The sequence below is a fragment of the Lissotriton vulgaris genome, chromosome 11 (genome assembly GCF_964263255.1).
Source record: "Lissotriton vulgaris chromosome 11, aLisVul1.2, whole genome shotgun sequence".
NCBI lineage: Eukaryota > Metazoa > Chordata > Amphibia > Caudata > Salamandridae > Lissotriton > Lissotriton vulgaris.
In genome coordinates this window covers 1,084,927,065-1,084,951,101 of record NC_141699.1, presented here as the reverse complement: position 1 = coordinate 1,084,951,101, position 24,037 = coordinate 1,084,927,065, and the positions used below count along the sequence as shown (strand labels likewise).

The following is a 24,037-nucleotide window of genomic DNA, read 5'->3' as shown; positions in this document are numbered from 1 at the left end:
GGGGAACCCATTAAACCAAACGGTACCTGGGTAAAGAAGACTAAATTCATAAGAAATTGGTACCTTGGTTCTACGGTATATATTCTGAATTGAAATAATAGGGAATAAAGAAAAGGTATTCCCTACTTAGTATTTATATTACTATGACCACACTTTATCTATTTTTTCTTTACAATCTCATGTCTCGTCATGAACCGCACCACGCCTTAGAATTTTACTGAATGATTTTTTATTTTATCAAATGAAGAGATTTTTAATTTATATATTTCTCGTTTTCAATTTCAAACACATTTGTATATACATGTATTTTTTACATATATACAATAGAAGCCCTTCGTTTCAAAGCTAGGATGTCTCACTGAAAAAATAAACAAGACATTCCTATCGAGATCAAAACAGACTAAAGTGAGGAAAACAAATAGGTAAAAATTATTCAAACCCGATATCCTTTAAGTCCCTCAACAAATTATTTAAATTAATCAAGTTTTTTATATCTGCTGTCTCTTTACAGTCGACGCGTTTCAGCCAATCAATTCTGGCCTCTTCAGGACTAGGGCTATTCGTAATCCATCGGGTTACAGAGTCTTCTGGGGTTGGGAATCATTTCCATGTTGCATCAGGATTTCTCTCTTTCACTGAGCTTTGTTTATATCCAGTTAATGGAATTAAATAATGCGCTGCCGGTGCTTGGGTGATCTAAATCTCTCCCCGACAGCGTTTTGCTTTCAAGCAAACCGCCTCTTCGTTTTTATTGCTATCGTGTGCTAACATGGAGCCGGCCCAGCTGGTTGCTCTATTCCCGGGGTGTTTTTCCAATGTGTCTCTTCCTTTCCGCGCGAAGTAATCGCCGCTCTGGTGTGGCTTTTCGTGGCCTCGTAGATATGGTGTGAGGCAAAGCATGGGGAAACGTGCAATGGGCATTACGGTGCGAGTTCCCATGTAAGACCCTTGGCATTGCACACATTCCCAGATATACAACACGCTGTAAACCTGGGAATGCTCGAAGCCTACGCCTCACCAGGGTTGGCATAAGGGTTGTTTTGGTGAAGGGAGGTGTCCCTTCCCCCACAAAAACAACCTGATTTCAACGCAGGCACCCTTTCACCATGATGCAGGGGTGTCGGCATTAGCGCATGGCAGCCATTTGTGCGCCAGCGATGTGAAAGAAGACAGGAATGCGCTATATCATAGGTATGGTGCCTTCCTGCCCCTTTCTTTTAACATAGGGCAGCACAGCATGAAGGCTTCCGGCGCTGCCCTACGCCAGAAATGTGTAAATGAGGCCCTTAGAGTATACAAATATACGCAAGTCTGACTTGATGAGTTGTGTGATGAAAGCTTTATTTTCTTTGAGTTCCTATTGCATGTCGACAGTCAATGACAGGGGATGATAGTCAAGACGTGTTTCACCCCCTAGTGGACCATAGGGCTGTTGCTTCCGCAAGGCTGTTAAAAATGGTCGGAAACGCCTTCACAGCCCGCACTGAGATGCTTATACAGAAATATGCCGTCTTTTCCTGCATACCTAGGGAATTTCAATGATTTTATGTTTTTTACTCTATTTTACAGATTTGCAAAATCCCTGGCCTGTAGACCATCAAGGGTCGAAACACGTGCTGGCTTCCATTCTCGGTCACTGACTGAAGACATACAAAAAGATCACAAAGAAAATAAAACTTTCATGACTTAACTCATCAAGCGTTACTCAGATACGATTAAAAAGTGTTAATAGAAATATCAATCTAATGTACAAGCTTTGTTATTACAATGGAACCTAGGTGTTAGCATTCCGTTCTGAGACAATATTGGAGGGGCTTGAGTGCATTTAAAGTTGGTCAGCCTGTTGTAAACGATGCTGATACCACTGCGACACAAGTTGATATTCGTGTTGGGCAACCTCAACCAACCCACATTTGTGACGGACAAGAAAAAAACAGCTATGGATGGGAACGTAACAAAAATGATTTGTCCAGACCATCAATAGATGACCGTGACAGACTTGAAGGCCAGCAGTCCAGCAATTCAAGTTTACCTATAAAATGCAACATTGCGTGACGGACTAATTCGCCAAATGTGGAAGATGTTATGCTCTATGAATAATGAAAACCTCACATTTTCATCTCTGTTTTTCGCCACTTTCCTTTCCCTTGTTTAAGAAGCATGCACCTGATGGACTGTTGAGGACAGCGAGTGAGGGTAGTTTGGGAAGGGGTTGGTTCAACGCATAGTGTCATGGGTAGATGAACCCTTACCCTTAAGAATAAAGGAAGTTATGTCTTACTCCCAATGTACAAACGTATATGAGAGAGGCCTACTGCTGGCTGTGGGCAAGGCCTTGGCCTGGTGTAAGGAGGCCAGTGCTGATAAGGGTAGAGTCCCAGCTGTTGTGAGGCCTAAAGAGAGCTGTGGGCAAGTCCTGGAGCTGGTGAGGTGAGAAACCCAGTGCTGACTGTGGGTGAAGTCTAGTACTGGCTAGCCATGGGAGATAACTACTGCGGGCCAGAGGCAAGTGTAGGAAGGTGGATATCTGACTATATGGTTACCCCCACTTTTTGCCTGGTGTTTTGCTGGTTTTGGACTTAGTTGGACTGGGACCTTGCTATAAGGTCCCCAGTTTATCTGCTTTCTCTATAAAATGGACTCCATGTACTTTAGGTACATAACAGATTGGTTACTGGGTCACCCTTGTGAGCCCCTATATAGTGTACCTTAGGTACCCAGCGCGTAGGTGCACCTTGGGCCTACCAAGGGCTGCAGCATGTATTGTGCCACCCCTGGTTAGCCTTCCAAACTGACACCCTAGGTCTGCACTTGCAGCCTAGGTAAGGTGGTGTAATCACCCCTTACTTAGATATAGTATACCTATATCTATCTATATATATATAGACACATATTAACCTATAAGTCACTCCTATGGCAGACCTTGACAATCCTGGAGGCAGAGTGCTTGGTTTTGTGTGAGAGGGTGCCCTAGCATGAGCTGAGCCCCTCCGCAGCTTTCCAAACCATCTCCTTATAGCTGTTCTATGATATAGCCATACCATATACACTTAAGTGCATTATAATCCTTGCGGTTAATGCTAACTTTGGTTTGGCTTTATCAAAACATGTTGTGTAAGGTGTCAAACACTTTGGAATACTACCCCCTCTGCCAGTCCTGGCGGCAGGGGTAGCATTCCACCTTTAACCCGGTTAAAGTTAAACAGAGCCCAGCATCACAAAATGGATGCTGCTGCCACAGACACGAGTCTGCCCTCCTGCTGCTGGACGAAACTCCGGCAGGGGAGGCCTAGACAATAGGTTTCCTGTCCAGGGAGGTGCCAGCACCTCTCCAGACAGGCTTTAGTGTATTGGGGCAGGCTGGGTTGCATTCAGTAAATGCTTTTCAGACACTGCCTGGGGCACACAAGGTGCTCCATGCATTTCCCAGTTCAAACCGGTTGCTGGGGCACTGGCGCGAAAATGGACAAAGGGAATGGGGTGTAACCACCCCCTCCCCAGGTCCACCCATAGGAGGGACCTTAGAGTTAGTCCAACCCCTAAACTTACTATAAGTATAGAACCCCAGTCCCTAGAACTTTAGATTTCCCTGGACCTTCATTCCATATTGACTGGAATACGGAAGAAATCTCCCTTGTGGTCAAGGAGTGACCACCCTGTTCAAACAGGCTCCAACTGCATCTTTGCCGGTCTGCATTTTCGAGGCTCCCGCCGGATTCCAAAGAATCTGCGACACAGGACATGGACTTCCAGACATCTCTGACGCTGACCTGCGCTCCCAGCAAAGCTGAGACCTGTAGCGGACACGAGAGACGTGGGACCGGAACTCCTGGACATCCTGCATTTTGCAAGCTGCATCTAATTCCTGAGGTATCCTGAAGTTGTGCATTGGGGTGCTTGAAGCCCCGCCCGAGCACCTTTTGCACCAAAGATCAGAGGACCACACTCCATGAGTGTCCCGTGGGCCCGCTTTGTGCATTTCAGCTTGACGCGTCTTCACTGTTCCTAGTGCGTTGGCTAGTGAGGCTTGTTGGGTCCAATCCAGATACCGACACCGCAGCCAACTAGATCCTTCGTGGGACAGCTCGAATCCAGCTCCTGGTCATCGTTGACACCTCCTGGACCTCGTGGCTGAAGAGACAAACTTTACCTTTTCACTTGAAATCACCCGACATTGGCTGGCAGCTTCAAATCGCCATCCTGGTCACTCGCTAGTGACCCTGACTCTGTTCCTTTTGCTTTCAGGTTCTTCACATCTCCGATACACCCTTGAATTCCCCGGACACTTTTCCTCTGGTCGCCTGCAGCACTTCTTTGCAGCTCTCCATTGGATTCAACAACGAAACCTGACACGAAAAGACACTTATGCACCCGGCTTCCCTGGAGGAGGTAACACGAGTACTCCGGTGCTCCCGTGGGTATTGACTCTCCAAGTGTACTAGTCTAAAAGGGTTCCATCGCAGTTCCCATCCTTGTACCCTTAATCTTTAAAATTGTAACTTGTTTGTTCTCCATGGAAAGTCAATGGTAACCCGCAGCTGTGTTTAGACACTCCACGCGTCTAACGTGGGCCTCCTACATCATAACCTTTGGCTGTTCCAAGAAGCCCCAGCGATTCCACAGGCCCTAGGCCTGCTTTCTAGTCCACACGTGGTTCTTATACCACTATTTTAGTATATGGTTTGTGAGGCCCCTAGGGCATAACGTATACTGTGCAACGTATCATATGCTAATCAAGTTCCTTGTATTGTACTTTTACCTCTGACCTCATAAAGAGTGTAGAGGGGTTGTGTTTAGAATAAATACATGCATATTTGATATGAGGTGTGCTTTCATTTGGTACTCAAGAGATTACACTAGGATAGCTTTCTATAAGTTTGACTTTATAACCTACCATCAATAAGGGTCGTTTGGACAGGTGCAAGGTGCCCACCAGAATAGTGGACATCATATACCAGGCTAACTTCTCACAGCAAGCCCTAGTGCTGGCCAGCAGATACACCTACTGCTGGCTGTGGGCAATTGCAGTTCTTGTTGGGGGACTTGCCTAGTGCTGATTGTTAGGCCTAGGGCTGTTTGTGGAGAAGGCTAGTGCTGTCTGTGGGCGAGGGCTAGCTTCTGACTGGGGAGAAAGCTAGTGTTGGCTGGGTAAAGATAACTAGTTTTGGCAGGAGACAGACCTATGGCTAACTGTGAAAGAGGCCAAGTGCTGCCCAACAGACAGGCTTAATATGAGTGAGGCCTAAAAGGGGCTAGGGGAGAGGCCTGGTGCCAGCTGAGTGGAGATGCTCAGTGCTGGGAGGGTATAGGCCTATGGCTATAGGGGATAGGACTATGAGAAAAGCTAATGGTGGCCAGTGGTGAGGCCTAGTGCTGGCCAGAGGTGAGGCCTAATGCTGGTCCTGGGTGATGCCTAGCTCTGGCCAGGAGTGAGGCCTGGAGCTTCCCAGGAGTGAGGCCTAGTGCTGATCAGGGGTGAGGCCTAGAGCTGTCCATGGGAGAAAAAGGCCTGATGCAGCTGAATGGAGGTTCCTAGAGCTGTACTGAGATGTCATGGAGTTGTCCCGTTGTGGGAGGGGCCTAGTGATGCCCGGGGCGAGGGCTGGAGCTGGCCAGGAAGGCCTAGGGCTCGTGGTCGGTTATGTAGCCTAGATGTCCAGAATTGTGGGGAGGCCTAGTGTGGTGCAGGTGCGAGAGGGACCTAGTGCTGGTCCGGGGTGAGGCCTAGCGTTGGTCCGGAGTGAGCCCTAGCGCTGGCCTGCAGGGGTGAGGCCTAGAGCTGTTCAGGGGTGAGGCCTAGTGCTGTTCAGGGGTGAGGCCTAGTGCTGTTCAGGGGTGAGGCCTAGTGCTGGCCCGGGTTGAGGCCTAGTGCTGGTCAGGGGTGAGGCCAAGTGCTGGTCAGGGGTGGGGCCTAGTGCTGGTCAGGGGTGGAGCCTAGTGCTGGTCAGGGGTGAGGCCTGGTGCTGGTTAGGGGTGGGGCCTAGTGCTGGTCAAGGGTGGGGCCTAGTGCTAGTCAGGGGTGATGCCTAGTGCTGGTCAGGGGTGAGGCCTAGTGCTGGTCAGGGGTGGGTCCTAGTGCTGGTCAGGGTGAGGCCTAGTGTTGGTCAGGGGTGAAGCCTAGTGCTGGCCTGGGGTGAGTCCTAGTGCTGGTCAGGGGTGGGGCCTAGTGCTGGTCAGGGGTGGGGCCTAGTGCCGGTCAGGGGTGGGGCCTAGTCCTGGTCAAAGGTGAGGCCTAGTGCTGGTCAGGGGTGAGGCCTAGTGCTGGTCAGGGGATGGGCCTAGTGCTGGTCAGGGGTGAGGCCTAGTGATGGCCCAGGGTAAGGCCTAGTGCTGGTCAGGGGTGAGGCCTAGTGCTGGTCAGGGTGAGGCCTAGTGCTGGCCCAGGGTGAAGCCTAGTGCTGGTCAGGGTGAGGGCTAGAGCTGGTCAGGGGTGGGGCCTAGTGCTGGTCAGGGGTGAGGCCTAGTGCTGGTCAGGGGTGAGGCCTAGTGCTGGTCAGGGGTGGGGCCTAGTGCCGGTCAGGGGTGGGGCCTAGTCCTGGTCAAAGGTGAGGCCTAGTGCTGGTCAGGGGTGAGGCCTAGTGCTGGTCAGGGGTGGGGCCTAGTGCTGGCCCAGGGTGAAGCCTATTGCTGGTCAGGTGTGGGGCCTAGTGCTGGTCAGGGGTGAGGCCTAGTGCTGGCCCAGGGTGAAGCCTAGTGCTGGTCAGGGGTGGGGCCTAGTGCTGGCCCAGGATAAGGCTTAGTGCTGGTCAGGGGTGGGGCCTAGTGCTGGTCAGGGGTGGGGCCTAGTGCTGGTCAGGGTGAGGCCTAGTGCTGGTCAGGGTGAGGCCTAGTGCTGGTCAGGGTGAGGCCTAGTGCTGGTCAGGGTGAGGCCTAGTGCTGGTCAGGGGTGGGGGCTAGTGCTGGTCAGGGTAAGGCCTAGTACTGATCAGGGGTGAGGCCTAGTGCTGGCCCAGGGTGAAGCCTAGTGCTGGTCAGGGTGAGGCCTAGAGCTGGTCAGGGGTGGGGCCTAGTGCTGGTCAGGGGTGAGGCCTAGTGCCGGTCAGTGGTGGGGCCTAGTCCTGGTCAAAGGTGAGGCCTAGTGCTGGTCAGGGGTGAGGCCTAGTGCTGGTCAGGGGTTGGGCCTAGTGCTGGTCAGGGGTGGGGCCTAGTGCTGGCCCAGGGTAAGGCCTAGTGCTGGTCAGGGGTGAGGCCTAGTGCTGGTCAGGGTGAGGCCTAGTGCTGGCCCAGGGTGAAGCCTAGTGCTGGTCAGGGTGAGGGCTAGAGCTGGTCAGGGGTGGGGCCTAGTGCTGGTCAGGGGTGAGGCCTAGTGCTGGTCAGGGGTGAGGCCTAGTGCTGGTCAGGGGTGGGGCCTAGTGCCGGTCAGGGGTGGGGCCTAGTCCTGGTCAAAGGTGAGGCCTAGTGCTGGTCAGGGGTGAGGCCTAGTGCGGGCCCAGGGTGAAGCCTAGTGCTGGTCAGGGGTGGGGCCTAGTGCTGGCCCAGGGTGAAGCCTATTGCTGGTCAGGTGTGGGGCCTAGTGCTGGTCAGGGGTGAGGCCTAGTGCTGGCCCAGGGTGAAGCCTAGTGCTGGTCAGGGGTGGGGCCTAGTGCTGGCCCAGGATAAGGCTTAGTGCTGGTCAGGGGTGGGGCCTAGTGCTGGACAGGGGTGGGGCCTAGTGCTGGTCAGGGTGAGGCCTAGTGCTGGTCAGGGTGAGGCCTAGTGCTGGTCAGGGTGAGGCCTAGTGCTGGTCAGGGGTGGGGCCTAGTGCTGGTCAGGGGTGGGGGCTAGTGCTGGTCAGGGTAAGGCCTAGTACTGATCAGGGGTGAGGCCTAGTGCTGGCCCAGGGTGAAGCCTAGTGCTGGTCAGGGTAAGGCCTAGAGCTGGTCAGGGGTGGGGCCTAGTGCTGGTCAGGGGTGAGGCCTAGTGCTGGTCAGGGGTGAGGCCTAGTGCTGGCCCAGGATGAAGCCTAGTGCTGGTCAGGGGTGGGGCCTAGTACTGGTCAGGGGTGAGGCCTAGTGCTGGTCGAGGGTGAGGCCTAGTGCTGGTCAGGGTGAGGCCTAGTGCTGGTCAGGGTGAGGCCTAGTGCTGGTCAGGGGTGGGGCCTAGTGCTGGTCAGGGGTGGGGGCTAGTGCTGGTCAGGGTAAGGCCTAGTACTGGTCAGGGATGAGGCCTAGTGCTGGTCAAGGGTGAGGCCTAGTGCTGGTCAGGGTGATGCCTATTGCTGGCCCAGGGTGAAGCCTAGTGCTGGTCAGGGTGAGGCCTAGAGCTGGTCAGGGGTGGGGCCTAGTGCTGGTCAGGGGTGGGGCCTAGTGCTGGTCAGGGGTGAGGCCTAGTGCTGGTCAGGGGTGAGGCCTAGTGCTGGCCCAGGGTGAAGCCTAGTGCTGGTCAGGGGTGGGGCCTAGTGGTGGTCAGGAGTGAGGCCTAGTGCTGGTCAGGGGTGAGGCCTAGTGCTGGTCAGGGGTGAGGACTAGTGCTGGCCCAGGGTGAAGCCTATTGCTGGTCAGGGGTGGGGCCTAGTGTTGGTCAGGGGTGAGGTCTGGTGCTGGTCAGGGGTGAGGCCTGGTGCTGGTCCGGGGGTGAGGCCTAGTGCTGGTCAGGTGTGAGGCCTAGTGCTGGTCAGGGTGAAGCCTAGTGATGGTCAGGGGTGGGTCCTAGTGCTGGTCAGGGGTGAGGCCTAGTTCTGGTCAGGGGTGAGGCCTAGTTCTGGTCAGGGGTGAGGCCTAGTGCTGGTCAGGGGCGGGTCCTAGTGCTGGTCAGGGGTGAGGCCTAGTTCTGGTCAGGGGTGAGGCCTAGTTCTGGTCAGGGGTGAGGCCTAGTTCTGGTCAAGGGTGAGGCCTAGTGCTGGTCAGGGGCGGGTCCTAGTGCTGGTCAGGGGTGAGGCCTAGTGCTGGTCAGGGGCGGGTCCTAGTTCTGGTCAGGGGTGAGGCCTAGTGTTGGTCAGGGGTGAAGCCTAGTGCTGGCCTGGGGTGAGTCCTAGTGCTGGTCAGGGGTGGGGCCTAGTGCTGTTCAGGGTGAAGCCTAGTGCTGGCCCAGGGTAAGGCCTAGTGCTGGTCAGGGGTGGGGCCTAGTGCTGGTCAGGGGTGAGGCCTAGTGCTAGTCAGGGGTGATGCCCAGTGCTGGTCAGGGGTGAGGCCTAGTGCTGGTCAGGGGTGGGTCCTAGTGCTGGTCAAGGGTGAGGCCTAGTGTTGGTCAGGGGTGAAGCCTAGTGCTGGCCTGGGGTGAGTCCTAGTGCTGGTCAGGGGTGGGGCCTAGTGCTGTTCAGGGTGAGGCCTAGTGCAGGCCCAGGGTAAGGCCTAGTGCTGGTCAGGGGTGGGGCCTAGTGCTGGTCAGGGGTGGGGCCTAGTGCCGGTCAGGGGTGGGGCCTAGTGCCGGTCAGTGGTGGGGCCTAGTCCTGGTCAAAGGTGAGGCCTAGTGCTGGTCAGGGGTGAGGCCTAGTGCTGGTCAGGGGTTGGGCCTAGTGCTGGTCAGGGGTGGGGCCTAGTGCTGGCCCAGGGTAAGGCCTAGTGCTGGTCAGGGGTGAGGCCTAGTGCTGGTCAGGGGTGAGGCCTAGTGCTGGTCAGGGGTGAGGCCTAGTGCTGGCCCAGGGTGAAGCCTAGTGCTGGCCCAGGGTGAAGCCTAGTGCTGGTCAGGGTGAGGGCCTAGTGCTGGTCAGGGGTGAGGCCTAGTGCTGGTCAGGGGTGAGGCCTAGTGCTGGTCAGGGGTGGGGCCCAGTGCCGGTCAGGGCGTGGGGCCTAGTCCTGGTCAAAGGTGAGGCCTAGTGCTGGTCAGGGGTGAGGCCTAGTGCTGGCCCAGGGTGAAGCCTAGTGCTGGTCAGGGGTGGGGCCTAGTGCTGGCCCAGGGTGAAGCCTATTGCTGGTCAGGTGTGGGGCCTGGTGCCTGTCAGGGGTGAGGCCTAGTGCTGGCCCAGGGTGAAGCCTAGTGCTGGTCAGGGGTTGGGCCTAGTGCTGGTCAGGGGTGGGGCCTAGTGCTGGCCCAGGGTAAGGCCTAGTGCTGGTCAGGGGTGAGGCCTAGTGCTGGTCAGGGGTGAGGCCTAGTGCTGGTCAGGGTGAGGCCTAGTGCTGGTCAGGGTGAGGCCTAGTGCTGGTCAGGGTGAGGCCTAGTGCTGGTCAGGGGTGGGGCCTAGTGCTAGTCAGGGGTGGGGGCTAGTGCTGGTCAGGGTGAGGCCTAGTGCTGGTCAGGGGTGAGGCCTAGTGCTGGTCAGGGGTGAGGCCTAGTGCTGGCCCAGGGTGAAGCCTAGTGCTGGTCAGGGGTGGGGCCTAGTGGTGGTCAGGAGTGAGGCCTAGTGTTGGTCAGGGGTGAGGTCTGGTGCTGGTCAGGGGTGAGGCCTGGTGCTGGTCAGGTGTGAGGCCTAGTGCTGGTCAGGGTGAAGCCTAGTGCTGGTCAGGGGTGGGTCCTAGTGCTGGTTAGGGGTGAGGCCTGGTGCTGGCCCGGGGGTGAGGCCTAGTGCTGGTCAGGGTGAAGCCTAGTGCTGGTCAGGGGTGGGTCCTAGTGCTGGTTAGGGGTGAGGCCTGGTGCTGGCCCGGGGGTGAGGCCTAGTGCTGGTCAGGGGTGAGGCCTAGTGCTGGTCAGGGGTGAGGCCTAGTTCTGGTCAGAGTGGGGTGGGGGTGTGGCGTGTGGCGTCTCGCGTGGGCGAGGCCTCCCAGTTGTAGTTTGCCCCTCTGGGCAGGGCCCGTCCAGTTCTCTCAGCGCGGCATAGTGCTGGTCAGGGTGAGGCCTAGTGCTGGTCAGGGTGAGGCCTAGTGCTGGTCAGGGTGGTCAGGGGTGGGGCCTAGTGCTGGTCAGGGGTGGGGGCTAGTGCTGGTCAGGGGTGAGGCCTAGTTCTGGCCCAGGGTGAAGCCTAGTGCTGGTCAGGGGTGGGGCCTAGTACTGGTCAGGGGTGAGGCCTAGTGCTGGTCAGGGGTGAGGCCTAGTGCTGGTCAGGGTGAGGCCTAGAGCTGGTCAGGGGTGGGGCCTAGTGCTGGTCAGGGGTGAGGCCTAGTGCTGGTCAGGGGTGAGGCCTAGTGCTGGCCCAGGGTGAAGCCTAGTGCTGGTCAGGGGTGGGGCCTAGTACTGGTCAGGGGTGAGGCCTAGTGCTGGTCAGGGGTGGGGCCTAGTCCTGGTCAAAGGTGAGGCCTAGTGCTGGTCAGGGTGAGGCCTAGTGCTGGTCAGGGGTGGGGCCTAGTGCTGGTCAGGGGTGGGGGCTAGTGCTGGTCAGGGTAAGGCCTAGTACTGGTCAGGGATGAGGCCTAGTGCTGGTCAGGGGTGAGGCCTAGTGCTGGTCAGGGTGAGGCCTAGTGCTGGCCCAGGGTGAAGCCTAGTGCTGGTCAGGGTGAGGGCTAGAGCTGGTCAGGGGTGGGGCCTAGTGCTGGTCAGGGGTGAGGCCTAGTGCTGGTAGGGGTGAGGCCTAGTGTTGGTCAGGGGTGAGGCCTAGTGTTGGTCAGGGGTGAGGCCTAGTGCTGCTCAGAGTGGGGTGGGGGTGTGGCGTGTGGCGCCTCGCGTGGGCGAGGCCTCCCAGTTGTAGTTTGCCCCTCTGGGCAGGGCCCGTCCAGTTCTCTCAGCGCGGCCTGCGTCGGCTCCGGGGCGGAGACAGGGCCAGACCGGGCGGTGCTGGCGTTGGAGGCGGCGGCTCTCGGTGGGAGGACCCTTGGAGGCCCAGCCTCTGCTGCTGGCACTGTCCCTGCTCCGGGGGCGGTCTCCCAGGGCCTCTGCCTCCCGTCTCCAGCGCCTCGTCTCCCGGACGCACATTCCTCATGGCCCCGGAGCTGGAGTCGGAGCGCCTCTTCGCGGACGCTCTGTCCGGCATCGGCGGCCCGGGGCGGGCGCTGCTGGTCGGGGAGCTGTGGGAGCGCGGCCCGAGCCGGGAGCTGCTGCGGGGCTTCGCACGGGACGTCTTCGGGGTGAGCTGCGGGCCGGCCGGGGAGAGCAGCCCCGAGGAGCCCCCCGGCCTCGCCCCCGCCCCGGGGCCGCCCCCGGACCGCCGGCTGCGCTCCCGGCTCCTCTTCGTGCTCTTCCGCCTGGGCTCGGTGCAGAGCCCCGCGGAGCGGCGGCGGCTGCGGGAGGTGCTGAGGGACCTGCGGCAGCGCGGCCGGGGCCCGGGGCCCGCCGTGGTGGGGGTGGTGGTGCTGGAGCCCCCGGCCTCCCCCGCTGTACAGAAGGACCCTGGCCCCCTGGGAGCCCCGGGGGGCCCCGCGGACCCGGTCATCCTTGAAGCCCCGGAGGGCCCCGCGGCATCAGGACCCCTGGAATTCCCGGCCTCGGCCCCGCTGGGGGCCCCGGAGCCCCTCCTGCTCGCCCTGCTTTCCTCCGTCTTCCTCCCCGGGGCCCCCGCGCCCCCTCCCGAGGAGTCCCCGCTGCAAACGGCGCTCTACCGGCCCGGAGACCCGAGCTCCGCCCTGGGGGTGAAGAGGGCCGCCTGCCGGGCGCTGAGGGCCGCGGACACCCGCCCCGGTGAGGAGCCCGGGGGCCTGCGGGGGTGGGGAGGGGGCTGTGACCGGTAACATTGAGGGGTGGTTCAGGTACAAATGAGGATAAATGTAAAGGTGGAAGTGAGGGTGTGTGTGACAGGTGTGAGGGTGTGTGTGACAGGTGTGAGGCTGTGTGTGTGTGTGACAGGTGTGAGGCTGTGTGTGACAGGTGTCAGGGTGTGTGTGACAGGTGTGTGTGACAGGTGTGAGGGTGTGTGAGACAGGTGTGAGGGTGTGTGTATGACAGGTGTGAGGCTGTGTGTGACAGGTGTGAGTGTGTGTGTGTGACAGGTGTGAGGGTGTGTGTGTGTGTGACAGGTGTGAGAGTGTGTGTGACAGGTGTGAGGCTGTGTGTGTGACAGGTGTGAGGGTGTGTGTGTGACAGGTGTGAGGGTGTGTGTGTGACAGGTGTGAGGGTGTGTGTGTGACAGGTGTGGGTGTGTGTGTGCCACAGGTGTGAGGGTGTGTGCCATGTGTGATGGTGTTGTGTATGACAGCCTCAGGTGTGAACGTGAGCGGTTATATGTGACGGGAGTGAGGGGATGTGACATGTCGGCAGGCTAAAGGGATGTGAGTGGTTTATGACAGCCGTGGAAGTGCAGGGTGTACTAAGGTGAGGCGGCGGGACACGTTGTGGTCTGAAATAAAAGGGTGTAACTGGCGTGGTGAGTGGCACACTTTAGTTGTGGGTGTGTCTGGCACTTTAAGAAAAGAGTGGCTCACTGATGTGGGGGTGTGAGATGGATATGCAACTGTAGTGTGCTCTGAGGTGAGGGGTGTGGCAGCTGTGGGGATGGAAATGGACCATGTGATGGGTGTGCAAGTGAGTGATCCACTGGGGTGGTGTGTGTGACCGGTTTGGAAGCAAGGGCTCTGGAGTGTGTGTAGTCTGTGTTCCACAGGTGTGGAACTGAGGGTTTGTTTACAAGGTGCTCTGACGTGATTTGTGTCTGAGACATGTGGAAGTGCGGTGGTGTCGAAGTGACACGTGTGCAAGCGATCGCTTTGATGCTCTGTGTGTGACACCGGTGTGAAAGTAGGAGGCAGATTAGGGTAATGATAGGCGTGGATGTGAGGGGCGCACTAGACTGAGCGAGATAAAGGGGCGAAGGCGGTGGGTGTGACACGAGTCTGCGAGTAAGAGGCACAGAGCATGGTTGCTAGGCGCACAAGGCTACCATCGAGGTTTGAGGGACCAAGTGAAAGGGGCGTTATTAGCTGCCTTCCGTCCAAAATGTACTAAGCCTTTATTTCCCGCTTGTGAAACCATGTTGCTTTGTTTGAGGGCTTACCGCCAGGAGCAGGGGGCAGGGTACTGGCGTAAACTGCCCGAGGCTCCATCTGGGAGTGACATTAGAGCAAGACTGGCATGTTGAGAAGAATTGCCAAAATAAACCCCCAACTGCATAAAAACAGTTCAGCTGTGTACACAGTTGTTTCATAAGCTCTGTGGTTTTTGCCTCATCTGCTGACAACCAGGCTTCTTTGTAGCGAGGAGTGCGGGGTTAGGAGAGCTGAAACCGTCCAATTTAAGGCCTTCCCTAAGGGAACATAGTCCACAGCCTGGGGCCATGGGCCCTTGGGGCCCTCCCTCCATCCTTCGTGAGTTTGAAGGCTCTTGGGGCCGTCAGGTGTGCAACGGCTGAGCTCAGATTTCTGTAGACTGCACAGAAGGGTACTACTTGCTTGCATGCATTTCATGGCCTTATCTCAACAGACCTGACCTGCAGTGCAAAGGGCTTCGAACCTGATCATTGCCTCCAGCCGGTGGTTGGCTTTTAAAGTTAGTTTCTGGTGTACATCCTTTTATTTCAACCCAGTAGGAGGTAGCGTCGAAAATCCACAGTGGCAACCTTGTTTAATCTACAACTACAATAAATGCTGCGAGTGGAAATGTACACGTGACCTGTTGCACATGATCTTTTCGCTGTAACTAATGCTACAATATTCCGAGAACACAGCTATTCCATAGGGAGATAAGGGAAGGAAAGGCAAAGCTAAGAAAATAAGCAGTAACAGTTGTTTCAAGAGCCAGACTCCACGATTCTCAACTCCACTGCTGCCCCTTAAAATACTCTTTCCAGATATTCATCCCATCCCAATGTCACCCAAATGGAGAGCCCTGAAAATAGAGTAATTAATCCTCTTGGAATCCAAATCCGAGTGCTGTTTTTTTGTAAAAGGCCCTGGCTGAGCCCCTTCTGTGCGAGCTTGATGCCGCACCCTCCATCAAATTAGGAGGCCCTCCTAAACCGCGACCCACGGGCCACCGTGTCTTTTCATCAAAGCTATCTTAATCCTCAAAGTTCTGGCAGCAAGTTCGGGATAAAAGAATAGCGTGTTCCCGCCCTCAGCCATAAGCACCTTATTTCTATTTTTTGTATTGCTGCGCTTGGAATTTAATCTCCCCAGACTTGAAACGATGGCCCTCGCTGCATTTAAATGGCACCTTCGTGCCAGTCTGCACGTCTTTCAGATCACCTGGGCACGCCCCTTCTGGCAGAGCCCTTCTTCCATCCGTGTCTGTGGCATTATTCGAGCTCATGGATGACACTCAACACCTATGCGAATGGTGGGCCTGCACACCGACTTTTGTCAAGTCTATTCAATTTAATCCACCTTAAAGTCTACACAGTGTGTGTTATTTTGCGTGCTAACAAGTGTGGGGGCGCGTGCCCTAAGCCCTCAAAATTACGAATGAAACACTGAAGAGCGCACAACGGACATCAAAAAATCTTGTACTGTTATAAATATGTTTTAGCACTTATACCCTGATGAAGGGTTCGGTTAGAACCCGAAATGCATTGGGTCTTTCTTTGAGTTTTGATCTTATCTAAACCATTTCATGTGATTTAATTGTATTGAGTGAACAAAAAACTCACAGATTGAATACATTATTTGTTGAATTTATAAACCAGAAAGAAATGTGATGTACATTAATATTGATACTGCATGAGAAATCAAGGTCCAGTAGATATAAATAAACCATCTGGTAAATGATGAATATTTTTGATTAATCATTTGAATACTTTACAGAGGCCTTCTGCCCGTAGCTGTGTGACAAGTAGCGTAGGGGTTTTCCCTACGCTCTTCAGTGTTTCACTCTCAACACCTACATTGGCTCCCATCAAGTTATCCAACCTCTGTTGTGACATCCCCAGTGTCCCCTCTCACCTCCACCTGTGTCGCTGTTCTTAGTCCTCAGGGTGTTCCCTCTGCTGTCGGACGACTGTCCTCCTTTCTGTTGTCGGCATGCAGTCACCAAGGCCTTCTGGCGTCTTCACCTTCTGAACTGTTGCTTCTATAGCGTAAACTTTGCGACACTAATGTGGACGACAGAGCTCACCCTTCTTCAGTCCCTTCATACAGAGGACGCTTGTCATTGCTCATGGGCATGTCCTTCAGCTGCTGTGGCACAAGGTACAGGAAATCCCTCTTTCAGCCATGGTGGTGGCTTCACAGAGCTCAGTACTCACTCGCAGTGTAGAATCAACTCGGTGGAGTTCAGTTCTCAAAATCCACAGCACTTATCGATCGCTGTCCGCAGTTGGGGTGGCCTTAGATGGGACTGCCGATGAGGTGGGGTCTCAAAAGGAAGGTCAGATATGCTCGGCGCCACCCACTGTGAAGCAGGCATGGGCTGCCACCAGGGAGATCTGGACACCATTTCCCCTAAAGTGATGTGTGGAATGGAAAACCAGGTTCCCCTATTCTACGGGAGAACCGCTGTATGGCGCGCTTGATGTGGGAGATCCATAACAGAGTGATATTGGATCAGGAAATACCAGGTGAGGGAAAGTGGATCAATCAGATTGAAAACCACCGAAATTGGCCAAGTGCAGAATGGACCTGTTCCAACTACCTATGAAATAGCGAATCAAGAAATCTGGGCGACATTGTGTTCATTGGATCAGCAACAATGTCACTGTATCCCAGATAGGAAGGAAACTGCACTTTCTATCATGGCGGAGCTTACAAGACAACACTGGTTGGCTGCCATGGGGCAACCCAGACCCCTTTCTGCAGAGCACCGCAAGACCACAGGCGTATAACCTATGAATGCCCCCTTGCCCTTACGGGTGGCCAGATCGGTCCTTCAACCCGTGCTGTCCAAAAACCTCTTGAAATAACATCAAAGGGAAAGCCTCGTCCCACATCGACTTCCCACACATTTTGGTTGGGGGAAGTTGAATTTTCGCCCCCACCACACTCCCAATCCCAGAATGACCCCCTGGGTAGTCAACAGACATCAGTCTGCCCTGAGAACTTAACACGCTAAGAGATCAAGATATTGTCAAATACTTCGCTGCACAAAAATAGCATAATATGATTTTTGTATTTATTGCTGTTTTTCGTGAGTTGTATCACTTTCTTTTATCACCCTTGTGTAGCTGGCGGCGACATGGATTCTGAACTACCCAAATGTACTGCTTAGTTCTTGATCTGTGCTACATTCAGTATGGATTGTATAATTATTGGCCACATTTCATAATCCAGCTCATATGCCAATTAGTCTGTAAAGGCATACAAATGCACTCTGTTGTGAGCTGCTGTTCACCGTAGGGGCTCATTCGCAACTTGATTTATTTAGGCTTCTTTGAAGCAGTACTGGCCACTACTCTGTATCCGCGGAGCACTTTGGGATACCCAAACATAGAAGTACAATCTTTACTGTTGGTTACGGTACAGGTCATTTAGGGTGAAGTTTGGGACTAGTCTATGGGGAAGAGGTCTCATCATCCTGGAAGCCTGAAATGGTCAAGGCAGAGCCAGGCTGGTGTCCGCACTCACCGGACAGAAGGATAGAGTTACAGGCGGCGAGTACTTGCCTACTATAGAGCATTGGACTAACTGCATGGTGGGTTGTAGAGAAAATGTCTTAGGTTTTCTTGAACGTGGGTCATTTCTCCTTCAGTAGTCTCTTTATGGGACATTGGGTGTTTTTTTTTTCCTGCAGCTAGTGGAGAGACTTCAGTGTTGCCGTGATTTGATTATGTAGTTTTAGGCTAAAGAGCGGAGGATTAACCTAGTTCTTGACCTTTTTGGGTTTTTGAGAGTGATGTGTGGGAGATAAGCGTAGGTGCTATTGGAGTATTTCAGCCTCAACATTACCAGTGCAGGGTTATGTGAGAAGTGAAAGAGTTGGATTAACTCCTTTAGGAGATGGAAGGTGTTTAGAAAATCCTTTAGGGATGCCAGGTGTTTAGAGAAATCATTTAATTGGTGATGGGAGGGCTTACTGTCAAACAGCACGCCTAGGAGACTCTTTCAGTGCTTGATTGGGAGGCGTCCGATAAGTCCAGGGAGCTTCTTTGCCAGGGCACACAGGATCTTCTGTTTTCTCGCCATTCAAGCAGAGCCAGTTTTTCTGCACACACCCATGAACCTCTGAAATGCAAAAATAAACATACGGGGCGTTTCCAGAATCGCTTTCTAGCTTGAAATGGAACAGAGCATCACCGGCAGATGTGGTAGTCCGTCTGGAAGGCTGTCCCTGAGTAGGCATTGCAGGAGTGGAATAGCTTTATATACTAGGATGTGATTTGAGGTTCCGCATGTTATGGACTCTCTTCTAGGGAAGAATAAAACGGCTTTTAGACTATACTTGTCTGTCAGATTTCCCAACAGTGCTGCTAGGCCACTCTAGTGTCACTTGTGTAAATACAAAAAACATTCACAAACAGAATAAGCACTGGCAAACCCAAAAGATATGCATTTAGTGCCAGATCGGTTTGGCTTTGCCAGTGCTTGGTCGTGTACTTCCATGGCGTCTTTAACCGTGTTACTCATGTTGCCTTTTGAAAATAGTGGCCCCATCTCTGTCATGGGGAGCAGGGTAGTGGTCATTGCTTACTATCTTTGGCAAATCCAGTAGGTCTCGCTTATGAGATCTATTGGCTTTGTCAGTGTTTTGGAGCCATGCTGTACAAGAGAGGCTTCGGTGCAGCACGGCTAAAAGTACTTATCAAAATCGCTATGACCTGGCCAGTTCTAGCTGCCTCAGTGATTTCTTAATTTCTTTTAGTCCTGCTGCACTGCAGCCGCACTGCTGTACAGCATGACTACAAAACAGCGATAACGCCAGAAGCTCTTGTAGGCAAGGCCTATTGGCTTTGCCAATGCTTGTAATTGTTGCGTAAGCGATAGGGCTGGAGTGGGGCTGAAGACTCCATGTTGACTGCTTTCTTTAAGTAGTGGTAACAGTGGCAAGCATTGGCAAAGTCAATAGTTCTCTGTTGGCTTTGCAAGTGTCTTTTAGCCATGTTGGTCAGCAGCACAGCTACTGTGCAGCATGGCTGAATGTTAAAGCAAAAAAGTGGTCTAACGCAGACAGTGATAGCTGCATCCTTGCATATTTTTTTCCTCGGGAGGGGGACAGTGCAGAAAACAGGGCAAGCTACAATGCCTGGTGAAGCTACAACATAGGAGAGGGGCAGGAAAGCAGGGGCAAGCAACAATGTGGGAGGGAAGGAGCAAGAAACATCAGGATGAACAACACGGGAGCGGGAGAGGGGGCAAGGAACAACTGGGGTGGGGTGGGGTGGGGTGAGCAACAACGCTGCAGGGACAGGGCAAGCAGCAACCCAGATGGAGTGGGGTGCACGCAACCATGCAGGAGGAGGCAAGCAACGATAAGTAGCATGACGGGTGCGACAGCCTCCAAACACATGCACTCTTATGTAGTGCTGCATCTAAAAGAAAAAAGTGGCTCTGAAAGCACTACTAGTGGAAGGACACTGCACAAGGAAGCAGTACTTAGGCCATGCTCCAGGGAAGGGGCAAACCCACAAAGAGGAAGTGACATGCACTGACCAGACACTCAAGGAAATGAGTGACTATAAAGACAACCAGTGGTTAGCAGTAGGTGTGTGCTGCCAAATGCTTGATTTGCACAACGTCAAGACTACTCTTCTTGATTCCACTTGATAACACCAGTGGCAGCTGATCGCAATGCGAAGTGGTGGGCCAGCGCGGGGGAAATACAAAAATAAAAAACACCCCCCAAAAAAATTGTGATTACCTTGCTCCTCTCCCAATCTCCGACTCTTATGGGTTCTTCTGCTAATTACATCACATGGCAGAATATCACATAACAAGAAATTACGCAAGATTATGCAAACCTAACAAACATTTCACCAGGGCCTGAACTCAGCAATTCCCTGTGGCCAATCCATTGCCAAACGTCGAGCTACACAGGAGGGTGGACACCAGTCCAGTCCCCTCTGGGCATGAATGAAGGCTGTGCACTTCAGGGTTTGGTTTCACCGTGCATAACCCAAATGGCCTTGCTGTAGTGGGGGTTATCTACAAAGGAAGTCAAGTGCAGGCCTGTCCTCCATTGGAGCTACGTGCAGAGCTGTTACCGCCATGCCATGTGCACGCGGGCTGGCCGCACATAGAGTTAGTAATAGTTGAATAAAAACATAGTGTAGTTTATATTCAAATCAACAAAAATCGCTGAAAAAGCTTTAGCGATAATTTAAGATTTCTTTTGCTCATAACAAATATGGATACTTATAAATAAGGAACCTCAGAAGTTTCTTGGAGAAAAAAAAGTCAGTCATTTTATGGTTAAAAAGCAAACCCTAAAAACTACTGAAGGTTACTATTTGTTTCATAAACCCTTACTGTGACCCAAAATGCACTGCCCACAGCCTCCCACCACATCACAAATGACCCCATAGATGACACCTCTGACGACATCCTGTATCACCTCATCGATGTCATCGCTATGAACAGCACGGGTAGTGTAACCCTTAGCAACAGAAACCCGGAAACAAAACTCCTTCTTCAGGCACAGCAATTAAAACTCGATCTGGCTCGACACTGAAAGGGAGAATTAACTTGAAGTTAAAATTTGACGCTTTCAGTAGTCTTTGAATGCAAATGCTGCCTTTCATGTTTCTTCTATATGATAAGGAAAAAGAAGCAGACCCAGGAACTTTTTGGCCAATAGGAATGGACACCTAAGAGGTTTGGTCTAGGCATGGTCTTTACTAGGTCCTGCACTTAACCCTCAGGGCGCATGAGCACAGGCCATGTGCTGTGGGTTATGTCTATACTACTGTGCTGTGTCTGACTGGAGGCCAGGCCGCTGTGCTCCTCCGCTGCAGTGCATGGCCGAAGGCTGTGTGTGCAGAAGGCCTGGAGGCCAAGCCGCTGCGCTCCTCCGCTGCAGTGTATGGCCGAAGGCTGTGTGTGCAGAAGGCCATTTGTCCCAACACAAGGGTTGAGCACAGGAACTGGTGTAAAGCCAAACCTTGCACTCCGTCGAAGGCAGAGTGCAATGACTTCTGTCCGTGCAGTGGCTTGGCATAGTGCTTTGCTGAAGGCAATCCTCTTCACTCAATCTCAATTCTAAGGCTGTGTGCAGGGGGTGTGGCTACACTGTGTGCTGTGGATTCTGTTAACTGGGTGTAGGCTGTGCACACTCACTCCTTGCATGTCTTAAGGCCATGGTCAGTGTGTTATCTAGACACAGGAGCTGGGCACTGGTTGACTTCAGCTTGGACGATAAGACAAACGACGACAGCACGCACTAAACCCTCGGTGAATAATACATACACCAACAACTGAGGAGACATAGTTATGTCATCGATGTAATTGAGGAGATGACGTGTGATGTCATCGGTGATGATGAAGGCAGCTGTGCAATGAGGTCCTGTGCAGGGCCTTAGAGCCTGGAGAGGTTTGCACGGCTAACCATTTGTGACCAGTGTCCATGTTTCTTGACTAAATGTCACGTTAACTAGGTATCAATCGACAGGGAAGACTGACTAAAGAACGGCCACGCTACAACTGTCTATCCGCGAGAATGGAGGATGGGTGTCAGTGTAACAGTGGCAGGTTTTAGGTATGCAGCTTACTCTGGTCATAAGGTCTGGAAAATGGGACTTGAGAGATTTCTTTTTCTTTGGTGCGATCTTGGGGCAAGTGTTATGGTGCTTGAGATGCTTGTCCACGGCCCACATGGCTCATAATACTCTTGTAACCTTCATTGTATCGCCTTCTTTGCAGATACTGTATTGGGACTTAGTTCTATGATCACCTTTTGTATTTTTCAGATGTAGATCCAGGAAGCGAGCAGAAGGTTTCCACGCTCCTAAAGTGCTTTCCCTGGAGGCGGAGGAGGAATGGCAACTCCCTGAAAGCTGGTAAAAATCTCTCTGGGGGTAAGTAGGCAGCGTTGCGGAGTCGTCTTGTATCTGCAGTTGTGCTGAGTACCCACACGCTCCTAATTTAGTACTTGGACCCTCTCTGTAGTGACTTTATCAGATATATCGTCCTCTGAAACGCACACCCTCAGTCACAGTATTGACAATACAACTCGGTGTGCAACACCAGTCTGGTGTTAGTTCTCCCCTACATCATCTCCGCCATTTGCAATATTTACCTTCTCTAATAGCTTCAGCCATCCTTCTAAAGGAGCATGGCGTTCCTAGACTGACATAATGGCTTTTCCCTTCTTCCACATTACTCCGGAAGTCCTGAGAAGCAGCACCACAAGAGGTCCTAGAAGTGGGACAAGTATAAATCTTGGTCAATCTCTCAAACTCTTAGATCATCTAAATTCAGGTTGCATTTATAACCACTCATGTAGCTCTGCTTTTCTAAATGGTGGACTAGAGTTAATTGTTGCTATCTCTTGTGCTAACGCGTTGTCTCGTTGCAGAGATTCCACAACATCCAGATGAAGGCATTGCCCTGAAGGCCCTCTGTGAGTTAGCCAACGGGAACTGTGAAGAGAACCACACGGACACGTAGTGCCTTGGAATGGAGGAGCGAGAAGTGGAAGTACAGCATCCTTTTATGGAGCCCTCCTTTGGGCCGCATTCAGAGGAGGTCGCTTGGGAGTGGTCCTCTCGATGCGAGTGGACATCATGGAGGGTTAGATTTGCTGAGCAACCGCCTAAAACCTACTCTACATTGTTGCTGCTAAAATTGCTTCAAAAAGTGACTTTTTTTTAAAGCCACGCCGTTGTATATTAATGGCAGACTTTTAATTGGACAACAGAATGTGAAAGATGGCCAGGATACGCCATTTGTGAGATGAGACAAATACTTGAAACTAGAGGAAGTGCCTTTTCTCATGTGACTGCTCCCTGTTCGAATGTGACTTTATGGACTTCTGGGTTATTTGCTGAGAATGATAATCAAACAATATTTAACAAAGTCTTTGTTCGTCATCATCATCTGACTGCATCCAGCGCACAAACTCGACAAGCCTGAGCGTGGAGAAGCGGGTGACCGACTGTACTTGATCCACTCATGGAGGCCTTAGAATGAACTTCTAAAGGCACCCCGTCCAGGAGGAGGTGGAATCTAGCAGCGATGGTTCAGAAATGGTTCTAGCATTGGGCTTGAAGGGTGTTATGTTGATCAAGGGTGGCTGACCCTGTGACCTTGAGGCCTGTAGGTGTCCCACCCACAAGGAGGAGGCGCCTTCCTCAGTCTTCTGGGGGCTGGCAGCCTGTGCATGGGCACAGGGATATCGCCTTCTCCTTGCTATGGGAAGGTAGACTGCTTTAACTTAAGATGAGCCATGCCTGTCTTCTAATTACACCCTGCAGCCCATTAGACCCAACATTCCACCCTTCTTTTCAGTGACATTTCCTTCCCTTTTAAGTACATGTTATCTTTCTCAAACGGTATGTGCTTTTTGGTGGGCTTGTAGCCACAGGGTAAGATTTTGGGGACCGCTCTGCTGCGGTCACTGCACATTTGTAACCATTGAAAATGTGTGATGGTGGGTCGATGAGTATTCAACATCTGTGAACAAACGACTTGGATATTTTTGTAGTCTGATAAAAGGTGAGCGGTGAGTTCTGAAACCTCTCAAGTGCTGCTGGAGCCGGAGCCATGGTCAATGCAAGGTTTCAGAGCTGACCTTTCAGTGTGGTGCACCTGTTTCAGAAGCCTAGACATTCACCAGTAATGCCAGTCTTGCAGAGAATCCTTAAAATGTATTTTAGGTACTTCTGTTCTGGTTCACAATTCCTGGTCAATTTCGCTATTAAAACGTAGCTGGTATTTTTGAAGGTTTGATTTTTATTGCTATGAAATATATTGATATTCTCATGCTGCCATTTCCTGCATCGTGGTTGGGTTTTGCCTTTCAGCAGACAGGCTTTAAAGCAGCTTTAAAAAAAATAATATTTGTAATGAATGTGTATGCACAAGTGCTCAATGCTAACTTCGGGTAAACATTCTTCTGAGGAACAGTATAAACTCAAGAACCTCAAAATGGATAAGAGTAACGCACACTACTCTGTATGGTGTCTCTGCCATCTACAGTCCCTTTGGTGCCACACCTCACTGTTTCATGGGTATCCTCCCTGGCACAGAGGCTTGGTCCAAACCTGGCTGATTTCTCGTTCTGATACCACTAGGTTCTCAGCATTAGAATTTGACCCATCTCGATTCCTCCGCTGCCCTTTGGAGCGCTTTAGGCTTTGCCTGTTGACTTAGGCTCTCCCTGCAGGTTTGTGCTTGGCAAGCTTCCATATCCTATTTCAAACGTGCATGAATCTGGCCCAGGGGTTCAGAATGAGTACCTCAACAGTGTAAATACGGGGCAGACGCGGATCCCTTTATCTGCAGCCATTCAATCGTTTGTG

The 24,037-nt window shown here is 52.8% G+C and overlaps 1 protein-coding gene across 1 annotated transcript; it reads left to right on the top strand.

Annotated features, from left to right (window-relative positions):
• The first annotated feature begins 11,588 nt into the window (after positions 1 to 11,588).
• C11H2orf72 (chromosome 11 C2orf72 homolog) lies at positions 11,589 to 23,450 on the top strand. Its single transcript, XM_086944564.1, has 3 exons — positions 11,589 to 12,402; positions 21,485 to 21,592; positions 22,093 to 23,450. The coding sequence occupies exons 1-3, from the start codon at positions 11,706 to 11,708 to the stop codon at positions 22,182 to 22,184; spliced, it is 897 nt and encodes a 298-aa protein (XP_086800690.1). The 5' UTR covers positions 11,589 to 11,705; the 3' UTR covers positions 22,185 to 23,450.
• Positions 23,451 to 24,037: the final 587 nt, after the last annotated feature.

Coding starts and splice junctions, on each gene's coding strand:
- C11H2orf72 (XM_086944564.1), top strand. CDS start 11,706: ATGGCCCCGGAGCTGGAGTCGGAGCGCCTCTTCGCGGACGCTCTGTCC. Junction 12,403..21,484: donor GGCCGCGGACACCCGCCCCG/GTGAGGAGCCCG, acceptor TGTATTTTTCAG/ATGTAGATCCAGGAAGCGAG. Junction 21,593..22,092: donor TGGTAAAAATCTCTCTGGGG/GTAAGTAGGCAG, acceptor GTCTCGTTGCAG/AGATTCCACAACATCCAGAT.